The sequence below is a fragment of the Perissodus microlepis genome, chromosome 17, assembly GCF_051167445.1.
Source record: "Perissodus microlepis isolate ML-2025 ecotype Zambia chromosome 17, ASM5116744v1, whole genome shotgun sequence".
Taxonomy (NCBI): domain Eukaryota; kingdom Metazoa; phylum Chordata; class Actinopteri; order Cichliformes; family Cichlidae; genus Perissodus; species Perissodus microlepis.
Genome location: NC_140477.1, coordinates 6,254,101 through 6,273,078, shown reverse-complemented (window position 1 = coordinate 6,273,078; position 18,978 = coordinate 6,254,101). Strand labels below are relative to the sequence as shown.

The 18,978-nt window shown below is 42.0% G+C and overlaps 3 protein-coding genes across 5 annotated transcripts in view; 1 reads left to right on the top strand and 2 right to left on the bottom strand.

The window, feature by feature from the left end:
• Positions 1-2,697: 2,697 nt before the first annotated feature.
• On the bottom strand, positions 2,698-4,981 carry LOC146369126 (achaete-scute homolog 4-like). The gene is made up of 4 exons (XM_084910766.1): positions 4,893-4,981; positions 4,599-4,736; positions 3,552-3,631; positions 2,698-3,455 (listed from the first exon to the last, which is right to left on the bottom strand). The coding sequence occupies exon 4, from the start codon at positions 3,449-3,451 to the stop codon at positions 2,912-2,914; it is 540 nt and encodes a 179-aa protein (XP_084766892.1). The 5' UTR covers positions 3,452-3,455; positions 3,552-3,631; positions 4,599-4,736; positions 4,893-4,981; the 3' UTR covers positions 2,698-2,911.
• On the top strand, positions 4,913-10,126 carry prdm4 (PR domain containing 4). Of its 2 annotated transcripts, none has more exons than XM_084910764.1 (12): positions 4,913-4,987; positions 5,277-5,343; positions 5,545-5,660; positions 6,271-6,459; positions 6,554-7,324; positions 7,428-7,577; positions 7,667-7,785; positions 7,887-7,972; positions 8,060-8,187; positions 8,436-8,984; positions 9,068-9,236; positions 9,339-10,126. In XM_084910764.1, exons 3-12 carry the CDS (start codon positions 5,546-5,548, stop codon positions 9,691-9,693), a joined length of 2,631 nt encoding a protein of 876 aa, XP_084766890.1. In that variant the 5' UTR covers positions 4,913-4,987; positions 5,277-5,343; position 5,545; the 3' UTR covers positions 9,694-10,126. The 2 variants fall into 2 exon arrangements, with proteins under 2 accessions (XP_084766890.1, XP_084766891.1); XM_084910765.1 differs by having other exon boundaries at positions 5,496-5,660.
• A 2,093-nt stretch (positions 10,127-12,219) lies between these two features.
• LOC146369120 (suppressor APC domain-containing protein 1) overlaps positions 12,220-18,978 on the bottom strand; it is a 24,875-nt gene continuing 18,116 nt past the window's right edge. The window contains exons 1-4 of one of the 2 annotated variants that reach the window (XM_084909759.1): positions 17,392-17,674; positions 13,792-13,962; positions 13,199-13,354; positions 12,220-13,037 (exon numbers count right to left, since the gene is read on the bottom strand). In XM_084909759.1, coding sequence (XP_084765885.1) covers positions 12,948-13,037; positions 13,199-13,354; positions 13,792-13,962; positions 17,392-17,490 — 516 coding nt within the window. In that variant the 5' untranslated portion in view covers positions 17,491-17,674 and the 3' untranslated portion in view covers positions 12,220-12,947. Of the gene's footprint in view, positions 13,038-13,198; positions 13,355-13,791; positions 13,963-17,391; positions 17,675-18,978 lie in introns of those variants that run through there. The other variant, XM_084909760.1, reaches the window with a different exon arrangement.

Genomic DNA, 18,978 nt, shown 5'->3' with positions numbered 1-18,978 from the left:
CTGTGTGACAAGATGTTAAGAGGGCAACAATGTTTGAGCAGTTGTTTTTGTTTTGTTTTTTTAGTCCCTCAGATTAAAAAAACTGATTGTATAGGAGGTAAGGATGTGGAACACACTTTCCAAAAATAAAACAATCCACATGATTCCTCACAACCCTTTCCTCTTTATTATGGGTTAAATCTCACGCACACATAGGCAACAAATTTCACACTGAAATAGAGAGGTGGATCCAAGGAATCTGTGCAGGAATCCGATTAGAATCTGCCTGTGTACTTCAGGAAAGAAAACATCCATTATGGCAGAAGCTTTAGTAGCTTCAGTAGTAGCTTCATGTTTTCCATCTTTAGAGTGCCGCTGAACCATCAAGCGCAGAGTACCAGCACTTGGCTAATTATTGGGTCTAATTCACACACTGCACTACCAAACGCCTTTTGTTGAGGGTTTGTCATGCTTTAGTGGAAATCAATGCCATTCTCCCCTATCTGCACGGTTCAGTTGGCGTGCATTCTGCAGGGCTTTCCAAATCCCGTTTAACTGTATACAATATCGCTAATGTTTACTTTTTGGGGGTAAATTTGTGGTTTTGGTTTTACAGAAAATGAGAAAGGGGCTGTTTTCATGCAGGCCAGCGGAGGTTGGAAGCATAAACATGCAAATAGTAGAAGTAGAGACGAATGTTTCTAGAGTTTCCTCTTATGAAGCTGAGGGTTCCCTGATAAATGCATTCCTCAAGATATTAGAAGGCAAAAACTTCCTGAGTACCATGAGATATTAAGTAGGTAGGTGGTCTTTGAAGAACATTTAGGTGCAAAAAAAAGGAAGAAAGAGAGACATACTTTCTTGTGAAGGGATGCTTCTTGCTTAAGTAGTGCTTGGGAAACTGCTTTAAAAGCATGGTTTTGCAAACAACCATTTAACACTGGCGAGAAATCAAGTGTGCTAATCTACAGCTGCACAAACTGCTTGACAATGCTGATTATTTATTACAAAAAATAAAAGTTAAATGCCAGAAAAAAAGCAAGGAGTACCTTGGTATTGTCAGCTGATACATAAAGCAGTAAGATAAAACACTCAGAATGCACAGCTTACAAATGAGAAGGTAGATGTCATCATTGAGTGCTGTTCATCTTCGGGCTTGGCTTAAGAAGGTTTTTGTCCAGAGTGAACACTGAGCAGCAAATGGCCTTTAGCACAAGATTCTCAGCAGTCAGGTTGGGAGAAAAGGGCTTATCAGAAGGGCTACAGTTACAACAGAGAAGCAACAGCAAAGTAAAAATCCTTGATTTTCTGTCATGGCCAAAAGCGTTTTCATAGTTACAAATATATCAGGAGACTAACTGAATTCTTGAGCTCATATTAATGTGCAGCAAGTTCAAATGAAGTTAAATAACCACTTTAATGACAACTAAAGTGGTTAGTTGTTTTATGTTTTCAACTTATTGTTTTATATTATTACTTAATTTTTATTTCTGGTTTTGTTGTGATTTTTATCTGTGAAAAGTGCTATAGAAATAAATTTATTTACTTAACTAGTTCAGTAGCAGATTTGAGATTTCATTTCTCTCATTTTTTATGACTATATCAATAGCCGCTCGTTCTTGAAACAAGACGAGACCGAGCGTGTTGTTGTTAAATAACAAACCAAAGAGAATAAATTCCACTCAATCGAAATCTTGTGTGTCAAAGCAGAATGATAGCATCACCTTATTCCATTGATTAGAACAGATTTTCTGATTGCACAACCAAACTGCCCATGCGCGAGGCTCAGAAAAGTTCAAACAGCAGATTTTTTGAGTTGCTTAATCATTCAGTGCATGATTGTACATGCCACCTTAGACCTGTGCACGGGAAAGCCATTATTTTTTAACTTACATAATGGAAACCGTTTATTTGTATCTAAATCTAGCGCTTTAAAACTGAGGAAAACATTTCAAAGTAACCGGAGAGCAAAGAGACTGTCAACATGTGATGTGCACCCCGAGGTTCCACAGTAAAAGGTGAAATAAACTCCAACTCCTCCGTGACACTGACTAAAATATGCAGTTAAGATGGCAGAAGGATGGATAAAAATGGGACTCTGACACAGCAATGTTGAACCAGTGTTATATCATAGGCCACATACACACATGTTATTTGGGCTGGACCAGTTGAAATTCCCCTTTTCCATCAGTGGAAAGACATTTAGCTAAACATTTAATCCCTGAGATGTCTTAGTATAAGAAAAAAGGTGTTGAATATGTTAAATTACAGAAAAAGCTCTGGTAGCTATTACTGTACTGTATGTGATTACGGTAGCTATGAAAAAAAACACAAGAAAACTTAAATTTCTATAGTGGATAAACAGGAACTTTTGTCATTTTATCGGTTACATATCATTTGGGTGTAGTATGAATGGGAAAAGGGGAGGTCTTTATCCAAAGAAAAAGCTGTAAACGTTATGAAAATACACTTAAAAGTTCAAAAGGACTTGCTTATAATTTCCAAAGCGCTCATTGGGCTAGATTTGAGTCTTTGCCAGGCCAGTTCTGGCCCCCTGGCCTCATGTATGACAAAGTCTCTCTAAAGAAGTGACTTGTAAACATTTCGCACAGGGTTATGTTTTAGTCAAAAGCAAGCTCAGGAACCTTGTTGATACTTTTCAACCACAAAGAGCTTGTAACATGTGGCAAAAAAAAAAAAAAAAAGGACGTTAATGATTTTTTTTTTTAACTCGATTTAATGATGACATAAATGAGCTGGGATTATTTTGTAACATGTACCTTTTCCGAAAGTGAAGAAAGACATTATTATTTCATTGACTGCATGATATAAAAATAGTATGACTCAATAATAATTACAGCTCATCTTTACTGTCCCTTTTTCCTTTTTACACTTTGATCACACAGCAGGTCTGAGTGACAGGCAGGGCTATTTAAACAACATCCCCGCTTTCGCTTAGGCTGGTTTGGGTTTCTCCATCGCTAGTGCACTCCGAGCTCTGCTGTAGCCGCTCGAGTTTGCGCGCCCCTCCGAGTGACACCTCCACCCCGGAGACGTTTACATCCAGCAGGTTCTGCAGGTGTTTGATATAGTCAATGGCCGCTCGCAGCGTCTCCACTTTGCTGAGCCGTTTGTCGTCGAACTCGTGAGGCAGGTGCTCCCGGAGGCGCGCGTAACCCTCGTTTACGCAGCGTACTCGGTGCCGTTCCCGTTCGTTCCTTTTCCGGATAAACGCGGGCTCGAAAGAGTAATCGCACACACCGAGGGGTCCGTGAAAGGGGATGTAGGAGAATCGTCTGCAGGGTAATCTCTGTCCGTGCACGGGGTCAAAGTAGGCGTCCAGGTGGCAAGGCAGTCCGAGGCGAAGCGCGTCTTGACGGTGCGCTCCGCTGTTGTCCATGGAGATGCCGTGGAGAGCCAGCGGACGGACGAGTGAAATGTGCTCCATCATCCCCTGACTGTGGTAAGCCATTCTGCTGAAATAACAAGAAAAAATACATTTTTTATCATAAAGTCAGAGGGTATTACATTGATTCAAACCATCCAGGACCAAATGAATCGTTTCAACTCACCTCGTCAGAGCCTCCTTACAACAACCATCACTGGTGTGTGTGCGAGTTTCCTTCTGAATTTTGCAGATGAAACGTGTTATCTTAAAAAAAAAAAGAAAAAAGAAAAAGAAAAGAAAACAACAACAAAGTCAGCTGCCCTCGATGTAGTCAGTGACAGCTTGTTTGTTGGGGGTTTTGAGGCTGCTGACAAGGGTGGGTGTGATCCTGGGCGGAGATGAATCCATGTAGCTTTTCTCAACAAGATAAAATTGTTTACAAAACGTTTTCTTCCTTCCGCTAACAGTGTGAAGCAGTTCGCAGCAGGACAAAAAAAGACTGGAAAATTTTATTGGCTTATAAGTAATTTTCATTGTAAGTTATTCAACAATTAGCCTTATGGATGTTGATTAGGATTTATTTGGTGTATTTTGGGATAAAATATCCCAAAGTCATCTATCTTTGTTTTCTTTTTTCTTTATCAACAATGATAATAGATGACTTTTGCAAGGGACTATATGTCCTTGAAATCCTAATCCAACAACAAAATATGAGTTGAAGGTAGCATTTGTACGTAAAACCATCATGAAACATCAGAACATGAAGTTATTTGTTCCACATGATAGCATTCAATCTTTCAGTGCCGAAAATTTGAAACTTATCACCAACTGGTAGTAAAAGCACACACACTCCTCAATGTCACGGCAGAGGAGTGTAAGATCAACTTCAAGTTTATCTGACAAATCAGTAAATCAAGAACTAGACTGGAGCAGCAACAGAAGAAGAAAAATCACAACCTAAACAAACCCTATAGAATTAGATAATTAAAATATTACCTTTTATAGTATTTTTTATTTAAAAGAAGAAGAATGTGTCTCTTAGAATAGTGAAGAGTCTAAATAAGCTTTTACTAAACAGTAAAAAAACAAGAACTTTTCTGTCATTTCATTGTCTACTATTTACCTACTTTAGTGTATGTGTGTGTGTGTGGGGGGGGGGGGGGGCGTTCTTTATTAGCAGGAACAGCTGGAAATCTTATAAAAATGCAATTAAAAGAACAAAACTTTATACCCTCCACCATATCTTCCGTCCAGCGTACCAGACTGGAGTCTTTGCCGGGCCGATTCTGGCCCCGGGCCCTATGTTTGACACCTCCGATCTACAGCCTCTTTGCCGTGTTCCTACTCACCAACATCATTCCCTGGACAGCTAAACAAGCACCAAAGGAAACAAAATAAAGCAAACAACCGTTTCCTAGTTACATTTTTCTCTAAGAAACACCGCACAGATTTATGAAAACATTAAACAGCATCATATTATTAAAAACTAAAGGTAAATTAGGAGGAGGTTATCCCTCTTACTGACCTGTGATCAGCCGACGCGCCTCCATCCTTCTATGCTACGGCGCATGCGCCGGGAGGCAGTACTGTCATGGCCCAGGTCATGGAGGTATTGTGTTGGTATGTTGTTGTTTTCACGGCTTTTCCTTTTAAAATCATCAACGTTTCAGCAACAAAGAAACACTTACGGACGTATCGAGTTACACTTGTAATACTGCCCAGCAGAAACCGCTCGAACAAAGCTAACAGTGCGGCCAGTCCGGAGATGTTGGGCTAACTAGCTAGCTAGTTGCAAAGCTTTTTTATTTTCTTTAAAAAAAAAATCTGATAACGTTGACTTTAGTTTTAGCTTCTTTGTCAGTGTCATGCGCTTTAAGTTTATTTCAAGCCTGCTGTCTTTAATTCGCAGGGACAGACATGTAGGAGCACCACTCAGATGTACACGGCTACTGCAAGACCTCAGTTGTTAAATTCAGGTAAGTTTGTGCCCTTTGTACTTAATCTGTGTGCACATTGTGTGCTTTCTGTTTAAAACGCTTCCCTTCAGAAAAAAAGACGGTCGCGAGGTTGGTACAATAACCTTTTCACCCCCTCACCCTCCCAAAATCTGCTTACTTGTGTATGTTAGCTAGCTTTCTGGCTAAACGCTCAGGCTGCCTCTGATGTTGACTCTCCAGGATGAATGACATGAACCTCAGTCCTGTGGGCATGGACCAGCTCAGCGTGTCCTCAGTGAGTGCCAGCCACCTGGGTCTGCCCACCTCCCCCACGCACAATCCCATTCCCACTCCAGGTATGGAACACGCTGCCTCCTGCTCTTAATGCTGTAGCTGGGAACACATTAGACCGACCCCGGTGATCTGTGAGGGTCCGCACATTTTGTCCTTTATAAACAAAACATACTCACTCCAGCTATTCTGCTTTTAATTCTGATTTCTGGAAGACCCAATAAGGGGAAAAAGTCACAAAGCATATTGTAATAATTATTTCTTATTGTTAAACAAAGTTATAATTATAAGAAATTTAGTTTGTTTTCTAACTGATACTTGTAAAATACTGACTCGTCATCAGAAGTTACACTTGCACTTAGATTTTTGTTAATGAAGCTATCAAGCTTGAAAGCATCCTGACAATCCTCACATATTTACACATATTTACAATATGGGTTGTGTCGAGGCCTGCTCAGACTCTTGGGGCATACATGACTGTGTCCAGATTTCTGCTGTCAGTGTTAACCCGGTTTCATGTACTAATTAAACAGCTATTGACAGTTATTTTTCACTTTATAGCTGGTGTATAAAATGTTTTTGTTTGCAGATAGATCATATTTTTCGTTTGCATATTATTCTTTCTTGTCTCAAGCGTCAGTGTGTATTTACCTGTTCTTTGGTTTGGGAGTTTAGGTATGCCAGTGGCCATCCCCAGTCTGGGTCCTTCCCTTGGTTCTCTCCCTTCAGCCTTGTCTCTGATGCTCCCCATGGGTCCACTGAGTGATAGAGGGGTGATGTGCGGCCTGCCTGAAAGGAATTACTCCTTGCCGCCTCCACCATACCCTCACCTGGAAAGCAGCTACTTCCGACACATACTGCCAGGTGGGTTAAGGTTTCTTAGAACACTCATCTAGAGGCGAGGGCAATGTTTAATTTAAGTTGTATATCCCACACGGTCTCTGTCTTTGGTCTACAGGTATTCTGTCCTACCTGGCAGACCGTCCTCCACCTCAGTATATTCATCCCAGCAGCCTTAACATGGATGGGACCCTGTCTGTGCCCAGCAACAATTCCTCAGGTCTGGATCCCTATAGTGGCCCCGGAGGCCCACTGGAGCAGGGCCTGGTGCCCATGGACTCCAGACAAGTTAGTGGTCAGGCAGACCTTCACCAGACAGGTGCTCATGAGCTGGACTCTACAGGGCTTGCCATGGAGTCACGTGTCAGCAGTCCCATGTCTCCTGAGCGGATGGGGGAGGAATTGGCCTCAATGGATGGAGTCGGAGTAGTGCCGGTGCCTGACACCCAGCAGCAGCTCGGAGGGGGAAGGCAGCCCCAGCCTCACGAGGGCCTGACAGGGGTGGACTCTTCTGGTGGGGTGATGCCCCTGCATGGACCCCCTGTGCTCGAATTGCCAGTGGTAATGGAACAGGATCACATGGGGGGGCGAGTGGGCAACTCGGGGGGAGGGGGAGCAGGGGGACTTGGGGAGCAACTCCACACAAACAGGGAGCTGAACTCAGGCGTAGTAAGTGTGGTACTCACCGGCTCCATGGCCAACCAGAACCAACTGGAGCCTGTGTCTCTGCATGGACACTCTGGGATGGGGCTGGAGGCCGTTAACGTGTCCCCCATCACTGCTGAGGTTTCTCTGGGGCCGGAAAACAACCTGGTGCTGGTGAACTCGACGCTGCAGCTCGAGGATTCCTCTTCCAACAAGGAAAACATGGTCAATGCTTACAGCATCTGTGAGTTTTTAACTTCAAGTCTCCTATCCATGAAAAGATGGATGCAAGTAAAATCGATAGCTTATGGAGAAATCTTTAAAGCTAATGTGCATTTTTGTTTTAGGGTGCACACTGTGTGAGTGCTCATATACCTCAGACTGTCCTGAGCATGGCCCAGTCACTTTCATCCCAGATGCTCCCATCCAAAGCCGGGCTCGCCTCTCTCTCCCGCGTCCGCTGTGCCTGCGTATCTCTGTTGCCGACGAACCGCTCGGTAAGAAAAGAACCTTGAATATTAATGAGGACAGACCTCAGATGTTACTCTAAGCTCATGTTTAAATGTGCATGTGGTTGCACTCATAGGAGTTTTTGCACGGGACGTCATTCCACCAAGGACCTGTTTTGGACCAATGGTTGGCCAGCATTGTAGCAACGTGGACCTCTCTGATTGGCCGGAAAAGGACACACCTCAAATATGGAAGGTTAATCTTGTGGCCCTTTGTTAGGAGTGCAGTTGCCACATTCAATACAAAACCACAATGAAAGCATGGGACCGCATGATAAACAAGTTTTTCTGTCACAGATGTACCACAACAACGTGCTAGAGTTCTGCATCGTGACAACAGATGAGAACGAATGCAATTGGATGATGTTCGTCCGCAAAGCTCGGTGAATGCTTGTGTTTTTATATGCCATAGTTGCCTACATTACCCACAATGCAAATTAAAATTAACACGTTTTTGTTTGTGTGTCCAGGACACATGAAGAGCAGAATCTGGTGGCGTACCCTGCTAACGGTAAACTCTTCTTCTGCACAACCACTGAGATCCACCCGGACCAGGAGCTGCTCTTCTATTACAGCAGAGACTACTGCAGGCTGATGGGTGAGCGGACATGACTAAATATGTCTAACCCTCTGTATAAAGTTAAGGAACCCTCATTTAGTACGAGTGTGAGTAAACAGCTGGACCCATTGTCTGACCCTACATTGGTGCAGTGGGTCCTAGGTACCTCCTGGTACACAATAATCATATGGTGAGAGTATGCAGGCAGTTCCTGGAGGATGAAGGAATAGATGCCATTGACTGGCCCACACTCTCAACTCTCTAACTTCCTTTTCTTTGGTTCTCAGGTGTTACACAGGTACCCGAGGGTCAGATCTGCCAGTGTGGCAAAGAGTGCGCCTCCTTCTCTGACCTTAAGTCTCATCTTGGCAGCCATAACAGTAACCACAGCCATACCCAACCTCCACACAGCCACAGCCCATCACAGCAGGACCACAATCAACAACAGCAACCACCAACTCAACAGCAACAGGAGCAGCAGCCCCAGCAACACTCTCACCAGGAAGAGAAGCTGACAAATGAAACCTCTAGCTCCTCCTCTTCCCCGTGGCCCTGTCACAACCCTGCTGCAGGGCAGACAAACACTGACACCGGTGCCAGCAGCGGGGGCGGCAGTGATAGAAACTCTGATAACATTACCTCCAGGGCAAAAGGTCAGGGCCACGTGCGGGAGAAGAAATTCAAATGCAGCATGTGTACTCGGGCGTTCATTACATCCACTAAACTCAAGGTGCACTTCATGGGCCATGTGGGGATGAAACCTCACAAGTGCGAGTACTGTAGCAAAGCCTTCAGCGACCCCAGCAACCTCAGGATGCACCTGAAAATTCACACAGGTAGGTACAGCGTAAATGGTGTAACTTTAGATGCTCGGCACACAGACTGATTAACACATGCACACATGTTTTCGCACTGACAGGTCAGAAGAACTACAGATGCACAGTCTGCGAGAAGTCGTTCACCCAGAAGTCCCACGTGGCGTCGCACATGCTCATCCACACCGGGGCGGAGAAGCTCAAGTGTGACCTCTGCGATCGAGCGTTCATCAGGAAACACGACCTGAAGCAGCACATGTTCTCTCACACACAGTGCGTCACTTCATTGCTTTAAAAGTCAACAGATGGATTGTACTCTCAGAATCCAAAGTGTCTAATAGTTGTTTTTAAATCTCCTTCATTTCTCAATGACAGCGAGCGGAGGATTCAGTGCCCAAAGTGCAACAAACACTTCCTCAAGACCAACCACCTGAAGAAGCACATGAACTCTCACGAGGGCCGCCGAGACTTTGTGTGCGAGAAGTGCAACAAAGCCTTCCTCACCAAATACCACCTCACGCGCCACCTCAAGATCTGCAAAGGGCCCAAGACAGAAAGGGGGTCCCGCAAGGAGCAGGACGCTGACGACGAAGACGAGGAGGAGGAGGAGGAGGAGGAGGATGACAGCAGAAGAGGAAGAGAGAGACTAGTTGACTCGGCCAATAGTGAAGACTGCGGTTTAGATGTCGGTGGATATAACTCTGAAAAGTCCCTGTCACCCCCTCACTGACAACACTGTGCCTGTTGAGATGTTTTATTTATTTAAGTTCATAAAACTATCGATGTTTACCTCTCGTTTTTGCCAAATATAACTTTCTGAATATATAATAACATATTTGGCCATCAGTACAATTGAACTGCCACATTTTTGTCTAGTTTCTCACACGAGCTGCTAAAATAATCTGAGATCTGACTGTATTTTCTTTCCTCTCATGACTCAGGCCTGTGTAATTACTGGTTTTCGGGTTTCATATAAGCTATCATTTATTCATTATTTTTCCCTTAATCTTAATTCTTCAGCTCAGTCAGTAATGTGGCTGATAAGCCTTTTTTTTGCTACACAGTAATATGGTAGGCATTTATGGTGCATTATCCCACACTGAGTAATGTTGCAGCTTTATACTGTGTAATGCATATTTTAATAAACAAACAACTGTGTTATAGAGCAGACTGATATTTTTTTTTATGTGTCAAAGAAAATTTGGCAACTTTTTTTCAAAATCCTGCAAATCTGTTAACTCAAGGACATCATCTAGACCAGGGGTAGGCAACTCCGGGCCTCAAGTGCCAGTGTCCTGCAGGTTTTAGATGTGTCCTTGAGCCAACACAGCTGATTCAGATGGCTAAATTACCTCCTCAACATAACTTGAAGTTCTCCAGATGCCTGCTAATGAACTAATCATTTGATTCTGGTGTGTTGACCCAGGGTGATATCTAAAACCTGCAGGACCCCGGCACTCGAGGCCTGGAGTTGCCTACCCCTGATCTAGACTTTCAAATTAATACCATTCGTGCTTTACAGAGAGAGTAAAGGGTAGCACTGCTGATGTCAGCATTTTTTAGTACTGTTAACAAATTGTACAGCATGTTTTTGTGACAAATGAAGTCGAGCATGCCAGCCAGGAAGTAATGGCTTAATTACACCTGAGTGATACTAGGAATAAAAATGAGAACCATCAGTGCTGCCCCTCAGCCTCCTGGTAAATGCACCAGGAAATGATAAATACATTTGAAAGTCTTCTTGAGGATTTCCCCCTTGAGTTATCAGATTTGCAAGATTTTCAGAAAAACGTTACCTTGAGGTCCAGGTCAACGAGATTTTAACACCTCTGAGATTTTTTTAGGTGATGCACCTATGGTATAGATTTGAAAATCCCTAATTGCATTGTTCTCAAGTTACCTTGTTCATGAAGTTGGGTGTCCATGCTACCTGTCTGCCCGCCTGCCAACAATATCTCATCAGCCTTCTACAGCGGAGGGGTAAAAGTAAGTCTCGTGACTAGGAAAATCGTAGTGTTTGCTTAGTGATTGCACTTTTTTTTAATTCTGTAACCGACCACTTTAGATTGTAAGGCAATTGTACAGGTTGCCTGGTGGGATGCAACATGTCTCCAAACTGACTGCAATCACTCGCCAGATAATTTATAAATGCAAACTGATTTCGCACACACTGCAATCACTCTGAGCCAGCTACAGCGAATGAGCCCAACTGAGTGCCTATTTCATTCTGAAGTTAAGCAACCATGTCACTATTAGTGGAGGAATTTCAACATTCATACTCCAATTGGAGAGAAACTTGGGGTTAGTATCTTGCCCAAGGAAATTTGGCATGCAGACTGGAGCAGCCAGGGATTGAACCATCAACCTTCTAATTTGTAGATGTACTTCCTGAGCTACAGCCATCCCTACTTATTGTAAATTCCAGTAAATGCAGACAGTAATAGATTCTTTTTTTAAATCACAGCTAATCACAATATTTCCATAAAAAGAATAGATTTAATTGCCAATTTGATTTCATTGAATGCAAGCTGATTGAAACCAGACTTACTGCTCTGAAGAGAACTCACTGTGACCTGGTTCCCATCTTTGAAGTAACCACTTCAAAATACCACCTTAAACCATTGTCCCCTCAGTGACTTCTCACAGTCCAGGCCCTGAGATGGCAAAGCAGCCCAAAACCATGATGCTCCCTCCACCGTGCTCTACAGTGGGGCTGAGGCTTTGCAGCTGATGTCCCGTACCGTGTCCCCTCGAAACAGTGTTGTATATTTTTGTTTCTCCAGTTTTTTATTTTGTTTTGTTTTGAACAACTCTTCCAGGATTGTTTCTTGAGCTCTTCTTGTAATCTTTACAGGACACCCTCTAAAGACAGTAGCAGCAACAGTCATTTAGCTATCAGCAGTTTTTCTTAATGTGAATTGATGATCATTCTTTTGTTCACTTTTCCACCAATGTGAATCTCTGTACTTCTTATTAAGTGATCAGCTACTGGTTGTAACAGATGGCTGCCCCTCCCTGAGCCTGGTTCAGTTTAAGGTTTCATCCTGTTAAAAGTAAATTTGTCTTCCCACTGTTGCCAACTGCTAACTCGTTGGGGGTTCGTGTGATTGTTGGGGTTGTCTTGCTAATAATATAAATATAAATACAAAACACCTTGAGACAACTAGTTTTGTGACTTAGTGCTATATAAATTACATTGAAATGAACGTAATTAAAACTGAGACGTGAGCTAGTCTCTCAAATTTGTAAGCCTTTATTATAATGAGATTACTTTGCTTCAAGTGTCTTTTGGAGAAGTTCTAAACACAGAGGCTCATTTATTGCACTTACTCAGTGCATTCAGTAAAGGAAAAAAAAGAATTCATTTGCTCATGTGGTATCAGTTTAGTCATGTTGTGTCCATCCATTTCAGACAGTATCTCCAAACATGGAAACATTTCATTTCATAAAGAATCAATGCAGTGATCCAGGTGTATCTATTATTCAACTGTACGTCTGCATACAACTGAATATATTCATAGGGTCTCTTACAGTTAGAATATGATTTATTCACGTGCCCAGCAAGCACATTTACAGAAACTAGAAGGTGTTACGGTTCAAATGAAGCCTCGTGCATCTTTTTCTGGACTTGCAGTTGTTATTTAATATACTTTTACATTTTAATTAGACAAATAGTGCAGGAACAAATTCGTGGAAATGCTTGGATGTTGATATAACCCTAAATGTGTCATCAGCAGCAGAGAGCATAAAGAGGTCAACGTTAAATGATAGTCATGAGGATTTAACAAATGCAGCACATTCAACACGTCAGTCAAGTTATTCAAAAACCTTCCAGTCAGGCTGGTTCACTGCACACAAAGCAAAGAAAAAAATAATGTATCATTTACTATCATTTATTAATTTAAATACATATTTACATGCAAATAACTGTATGATATCCAGTTAAATGTAAGTTTGGGATGTAATACACGTGTAAGCTTATAGTCAGCAGTTCTTCAGTGCATGGAGTTGATTGAGGAGAGCATGTTTTTCCTGTTCTAACAAGGATATTTGACAGTTCTTGTTCTTCACCTCCTGTTAAAACATGAAAAATGACAATGTTACACAAAGGGACAAATCATAAGAACGCTGATGCAAAACTTATTCATGTAACTTTATTAAAAGCTCTTAAAGAAGATGTTTCAATATTTAATTAAAATGTATTTCTTCTACCTCCTTGAGGGTTGTTTCTTTACCTGAGTCAGTACTGAGTTGTGCCACCGGAGGTCACTGTCTGCCACTGCTTCAAGCAGAGAGGGGTTGCTGCTGGTCATGGCGTTGGGCTCACTCATCACAGAGCCCAGAGAACCGTTTACCCGCTGGATACGAGACCTGAGGAGGCAGGAGCGAGCCTGAGGACAGGCACACAGAACTGTTAGTGGGCTTAGAAACACCCGAATGGATGCCAAGCATAAGTCTCATCTTCATGATTGGTGAGGAATGCTCTCACTAACAGATGAAAATGAAATAGATGCTTAAAATGATGTAATTACAGGAAATGTTTGTCGTTTAGGAATGAGGCTGAAGTCTTGCACAATCTTTCAGATATTGACCACTAAACTTGGACGCTGTGCATGCTAAAATTTATGGTAAGGCCCGATGTAACTTCCGTCCTTCAGCCTCGACAATAAGGCAGCCAGTTGTGATTCGTGTTGCTTTTATACCAGCATACGAAGTGTTTCAATTACAAGCCTTTTCGAAGTCAGAAGGAAGTTAAGACTGTAATCATTCATCGTTATTAAACATGACAGCCTCATGTCAGTAAAATCAAAGAGGCCCTTCTCTGTACCTCTGCTCCATCTTCATTTCTGGAGACAAATCCACTTCTGCTTTCGATGCTATCCTGCCAAGCCCTGTTCTCCTCCAGCCGCTGGAGATACCAGAGCCGAGCCTTCTCCAGAATCTCCAGACCAGACCATAGAGCGTCCTTCTCCTTCTCCAGATCCTTCAACCGTTTAATCTGAAACACAAAGAAGCAAAATGAAATGGAAAACTTTGGATTTGTGCTGAGTTATATGATAGAACCAGTTTTGGTATGTCCCTGTGTACTAGGCTAACATGTTTGACCTTCAGGTTCATGTATAGAAGCATGTAAACCAGAGGCCCTGAGGCACTGTGTACCAGGCAACACTGAGCAGCAGGTGGCCTTTAGCTCTTTTGTCTATGCCCAGCGGGGTTACAGGCTCTTTAAATAGGCTGAAACAAAGACACACAGTGAGAAACATGACATGTGGCGGTGGGGATTCATGACTTCAGACCATTAGAGTCACTGTAATCTCAACGACAGTGAGGCCGGAAAAAATAACATTAGAAACTCATGTGGTTTAAGTAGATGAACTGACTCTATTCTCTATTTTAGAGTTAATAGTCTAAATTTATTCTGGCTCGGCTGCTGATCGTTAGTAGATTTACTGCTAACGGAAAACTGGTTACACTGATCCTTCAACAGGAAGCTGTGAAGATCGAGCTTGACATGTGGGAATGTGTCACTGGGATGACTGTAGAGTCATGCTACCCCGAATAAAGCAAAGATAGAAATGACTGAACGCAACCTGACTCAACACACGCACTTTATACATACAACGATGCGCATCACATTTAATTGAAAATTCAACTTGTCTGAAAAACACAGTGAGTGAGTGTGCTGTTCAAATGGAAAACAAATTTAAAAAGCTATTAGTATTAATGAGATGTGCTATTAATCTGAATAGTGCTAACATGACCTCTTAATCCATGGCCGTCAACCTTATGTTATCAGTTTGCCACATATGATTCAGTTATGATAGTTAACCAAAAATGTACATTGTGAAAACATTCAACTCTCTGAGAGCCTTGAGAAAAAGAGATCAGCTTCAATATTATCTACAAGTTTGTCACATTGAGTCGGCTTACTGTTATCACAAACAAACACTACATTTAAAAAAAAGAAAAGAATGGAGAAAGCATATACACCACTGGGCTGGTTAGCTGTTAGTGAGAAAACATGCACATTTGCTCTATAGTTTTCTCTGTTTTCTTGTCTCAAATGTGTTAATGTTTAAAAGAAACCATTAGACTTGCGACTATTTCTATAGGATTGTGCCGTGACCTTAACCCCTAAAAATCCACATTTTTCCAGTTAGAAAATGTAAAATTCATGAGAAGTTAAAAAAAAACGTGGTGAGCGTGATATTTTATGCTAAACATACTGACATTAGCAGAATATAGTTTCCCTACCACAAGAGAACAACTGCAAAATATCATGGCGATTCCACAGACAGTATCAAAGATGAAAGTAGTCACCGTGACGTCCCCCAATGGTTTTGGACTCAGCTGCCATATATGGAAGAAAGGGTGGAGCCCTAATTTATCAAGCTAACTCTAGCTAGCTTGGTCAGAAAGCTGCATTCACAAACTGTTTGGGTGCAGGAATACGTTAATTGAGCCAATTAATGCTGAGACTAACAAGCCAATTATACAGGCAGGTGAGTTATTAAAAAGAGAAAACTACCCACACAGGCCCAAACCCTATTTTGTACCAGGCAGTAAATATGCTTTTTAATCTCTAAACTTCAACCTTTGAATGTGTCTGTGGAGATTAACTTCATTTTGGTGCCAGCCTCAAGTGGCAGCTACAGGAACTGCAGTTTTTGCCACTTTTTCAGCTCTGGAGTTTGCCCCTTGGTAGCACCTATTAAACTTCTCTCCCATGGATAAAAATATAATGGAAGCACTGTTTAAAATATAGTTTTTGTTCTTCACTTTCTTTTTAATTATCGACTGAATGGTGACTGATATCACTGCACAGATATCAGGCTGATCTTATTTTTGATTCCTGGTGTGATTTTCTGATGGTTGTGGTGTGTTGCAGGGTACACCATCAAGACTATAGCTAACTATATACTATTTTAATAGTCAATCAATTGTTTTGTTAATTAGGTCATTTGACATGGGTTGCAGGAGGTTGTCACTTATTATTTGGCTCATAAGCGTAAACCTTTTGTTTCTTAAATGTTAATAATGCAATAATAGGATAGTTTAGAAATGCTGTCATCACATATTTTATTCAGCAGAGCAGCTCCAACATTTATCTCAGCACTGTTTGCAGCATGTGCAGCAGAGTAGCATTGCAACTGAACAGAGGGTGGTGCATCATCATTATATGAATCCAAAATGTGTCTTTTCAACTAACAAAGCCGTTCCCCAATGGTGTGTTGAGGGACACTTCTGTGCTGTGTGAGGCAAGTCTAGCTGTGTGCTGGAATTCAATAACAGTCAGAACTTATTACTGCTAGACAAAAAGATATGGATGAATTGTTAATTCACCGTTTCAGTACTTTGCAAGCAGTGTTTACCTGAGGCAAATCATACAAAAAAAAAGCTTTTTGCACAGCTGCCAAAAGTTGGATGTTATTACAGCATGACACATGAAAAACCTGACTGACAGTGAGAGTAGAGAGCCCTGAGCCTGAGCCTGTCAAGTAACTTGAGTAATACTCCACCAAGCAATCTAAGGAGGCACTTAGAAACCACAAAATCCTCTTTTGCAAAACTTATCCAGCTTTAAAAATGCTGAATTTTAAGTGCTGAATCTGAATCAGTGGCAGAAGTCGTTTGTTTGATTGTGTCAGGGTGTTGTGCAGGGCTATAGAGGCATGGTGTTCACCAGTTGAGTTTAACACAAAACAGAATAAATGTAATAAAACCTCAGACGGCATCAAAAAATGTGCAGATATCATGTTAGGCATATTATTAAAATTGCCTTTGTCCTACAGTGCAATCAAAGAATGAACTGAGGATGACTCGTGTGACACTGAATTAGCTTTATGCAGACATGAAGACTTAAAATTGGAAGTTTTTACCTCTTTAAATTTGCTTAAAAAGTTAAAAAAGTTTTTTTGTCTGTGAGACTACACTTGTTTTTGCATTGTTTGCTATCTGTTCAAAGATTAATGAAAATAATTGTTTAACAATCTCAGTTCTAATCAACAGATAAGATTTCTGACATTTATGTCCCTGCACTTTAGTTGTTTGTGTTTCTTGGCACTCGTTCCTTTTAGCTTGTAGCTTGTACCGATTGAACTTACTAGTGAAATATGCTGCCATTTAGCCTAGATAAACTTGTCTCTTTATAAGAATACTGTAAAATAATGAGTAAATGAGTCAAAATAAACACAGAAATGATGGATGTTGCATTCCAGAGAAGTGGGAAAAGTCAGGTTATTGCAGGTTGGCCAAATGTACCAAACTAGTGACACTTCCCCAGAGACAGAAGAGGCCATAAACACATCAAAAACATGTTTAGTATACAACAGTCTGATCATTCATACAACTCCTAAAAGAAAACAGGGAGACAAAACAGATGATGTAAGTACAGACACACACAGACAAATACCACCTCTATCCTCACCCATAGGTAGAAGCGAAGTGCGTCCACGCTGCACAGACTGGTCTTAAGCGGGATGATAACCACAGTGTAGGAGCCAGAGCTGGAGGGACGATAGGCCATGGAGAGCTGATCAGTCACTGACAGCTACTGCTACCCCATACAGCTGGGTTGACCACAAACAACAAACCATAGCTTGCCACTGGCTGACTCAGAATAATACCGCGGGGAGAGAATGAGTGTGCATGAGTGTGAGAGAGAGAGAGAGAGAGAGAAGGCAGGACTGGAAAAAAAAGCAGCACGATACACAGGCGCAGGCAGCATGGTGCCCCCGGGGCGAGGTGATGAAAAATTCCACATGTCACTGACTGGTTGATCGACAACCAGTGACAAAGAGAGGGAGAACCGGGTTGGAGAGAGGGTGAGACTGGCACTGCGGGATCCAATATGAGAGAAAAGACAACAAAAGGTGAAAAAGCACCCAGCAGGAAATATGAAAATGAAGCTGCGGATGGGAGATTTGAGGGGAGGATACAGGTGTGGTTACACACTTATCAGCTCCTGATGTGTTTCCATCAGTGTCATAACAGCAGGGGGGGGAGCTTGTTTATCCCAAATTTACAGCAGAAGGCCAGAGGAGGAAAACAAGGCTGTTTCACAAACACTCTGAATTTTCCAAGAAGATACGAAGAAGTTGTCCCTCAGCTCAAGGAAAATCATGCTAATCTGCAGCTAGGTCCAAAGGAAGGGCACGAAATCACTTTCTTGTTAGTTTCAGGTGAGCTTTCTGTCCCAACATGTTGCCTGGAATGTGACATAACCTGAGGATGAGAGATCAAGCACAGAGGTGTGGAGCACTGAATGGAGCTGCTAAACAAACTTGACTATGGCGAGTATAGTTTGGAGTTTGAGAGCAAGTACATGAGATAGAAACTTCAGTAGGCTCAGTTTATCGACACTAACATCATTACTATCAGCGCTCAGCTGTTCAGTTAGTCGATGGCAACACAGAAAATCAGCAACACATGTTATTCATTAGGGCCTCAGGCTAAAGTGGCTGTTATGGATCCAACAGCAGCCCTGTTGGAGAGATTTTAGTGCAACTTGTGAGGGAAAAATATATATATAGAAAATAAAATCCGCTACTGTGCCACCTCAGATTGGTTCTACGATTAACCTCTACAACAATGTGTTAAATATATGTTATACTAGCGTTTTGCATCAAGCACAAAACTACCATCAATAAACGGACAAAACCAAACTCTGGAGGTACCCCTCCTGTTTTGTGTGAGGGCGTTTTGTGTTCAAAAGAGAGGTCATTCATTAGCTTGTGCAGCTACGCTATGGACAAAAGTGTTCCCTTTTAAAGTGGACATGAAACACTACATGCATAAAGGCTAATTTACATCACGGATCCCTGCTCTCAAAACTGACACAGATGTAACACTGTCTATGAAGCTGGATTTAAGAAATAAGAGCTAAAAGTGGGAATTTTAAGAACTTATTTAGCACCATCTTCATTCAGTACAGAACGTGGTTGGTTGGTTGCTGCTGATAGACTTACATTAGTTTATGTTGGCTAAGTAAAAACAGAACCAATAACTCTGTGGA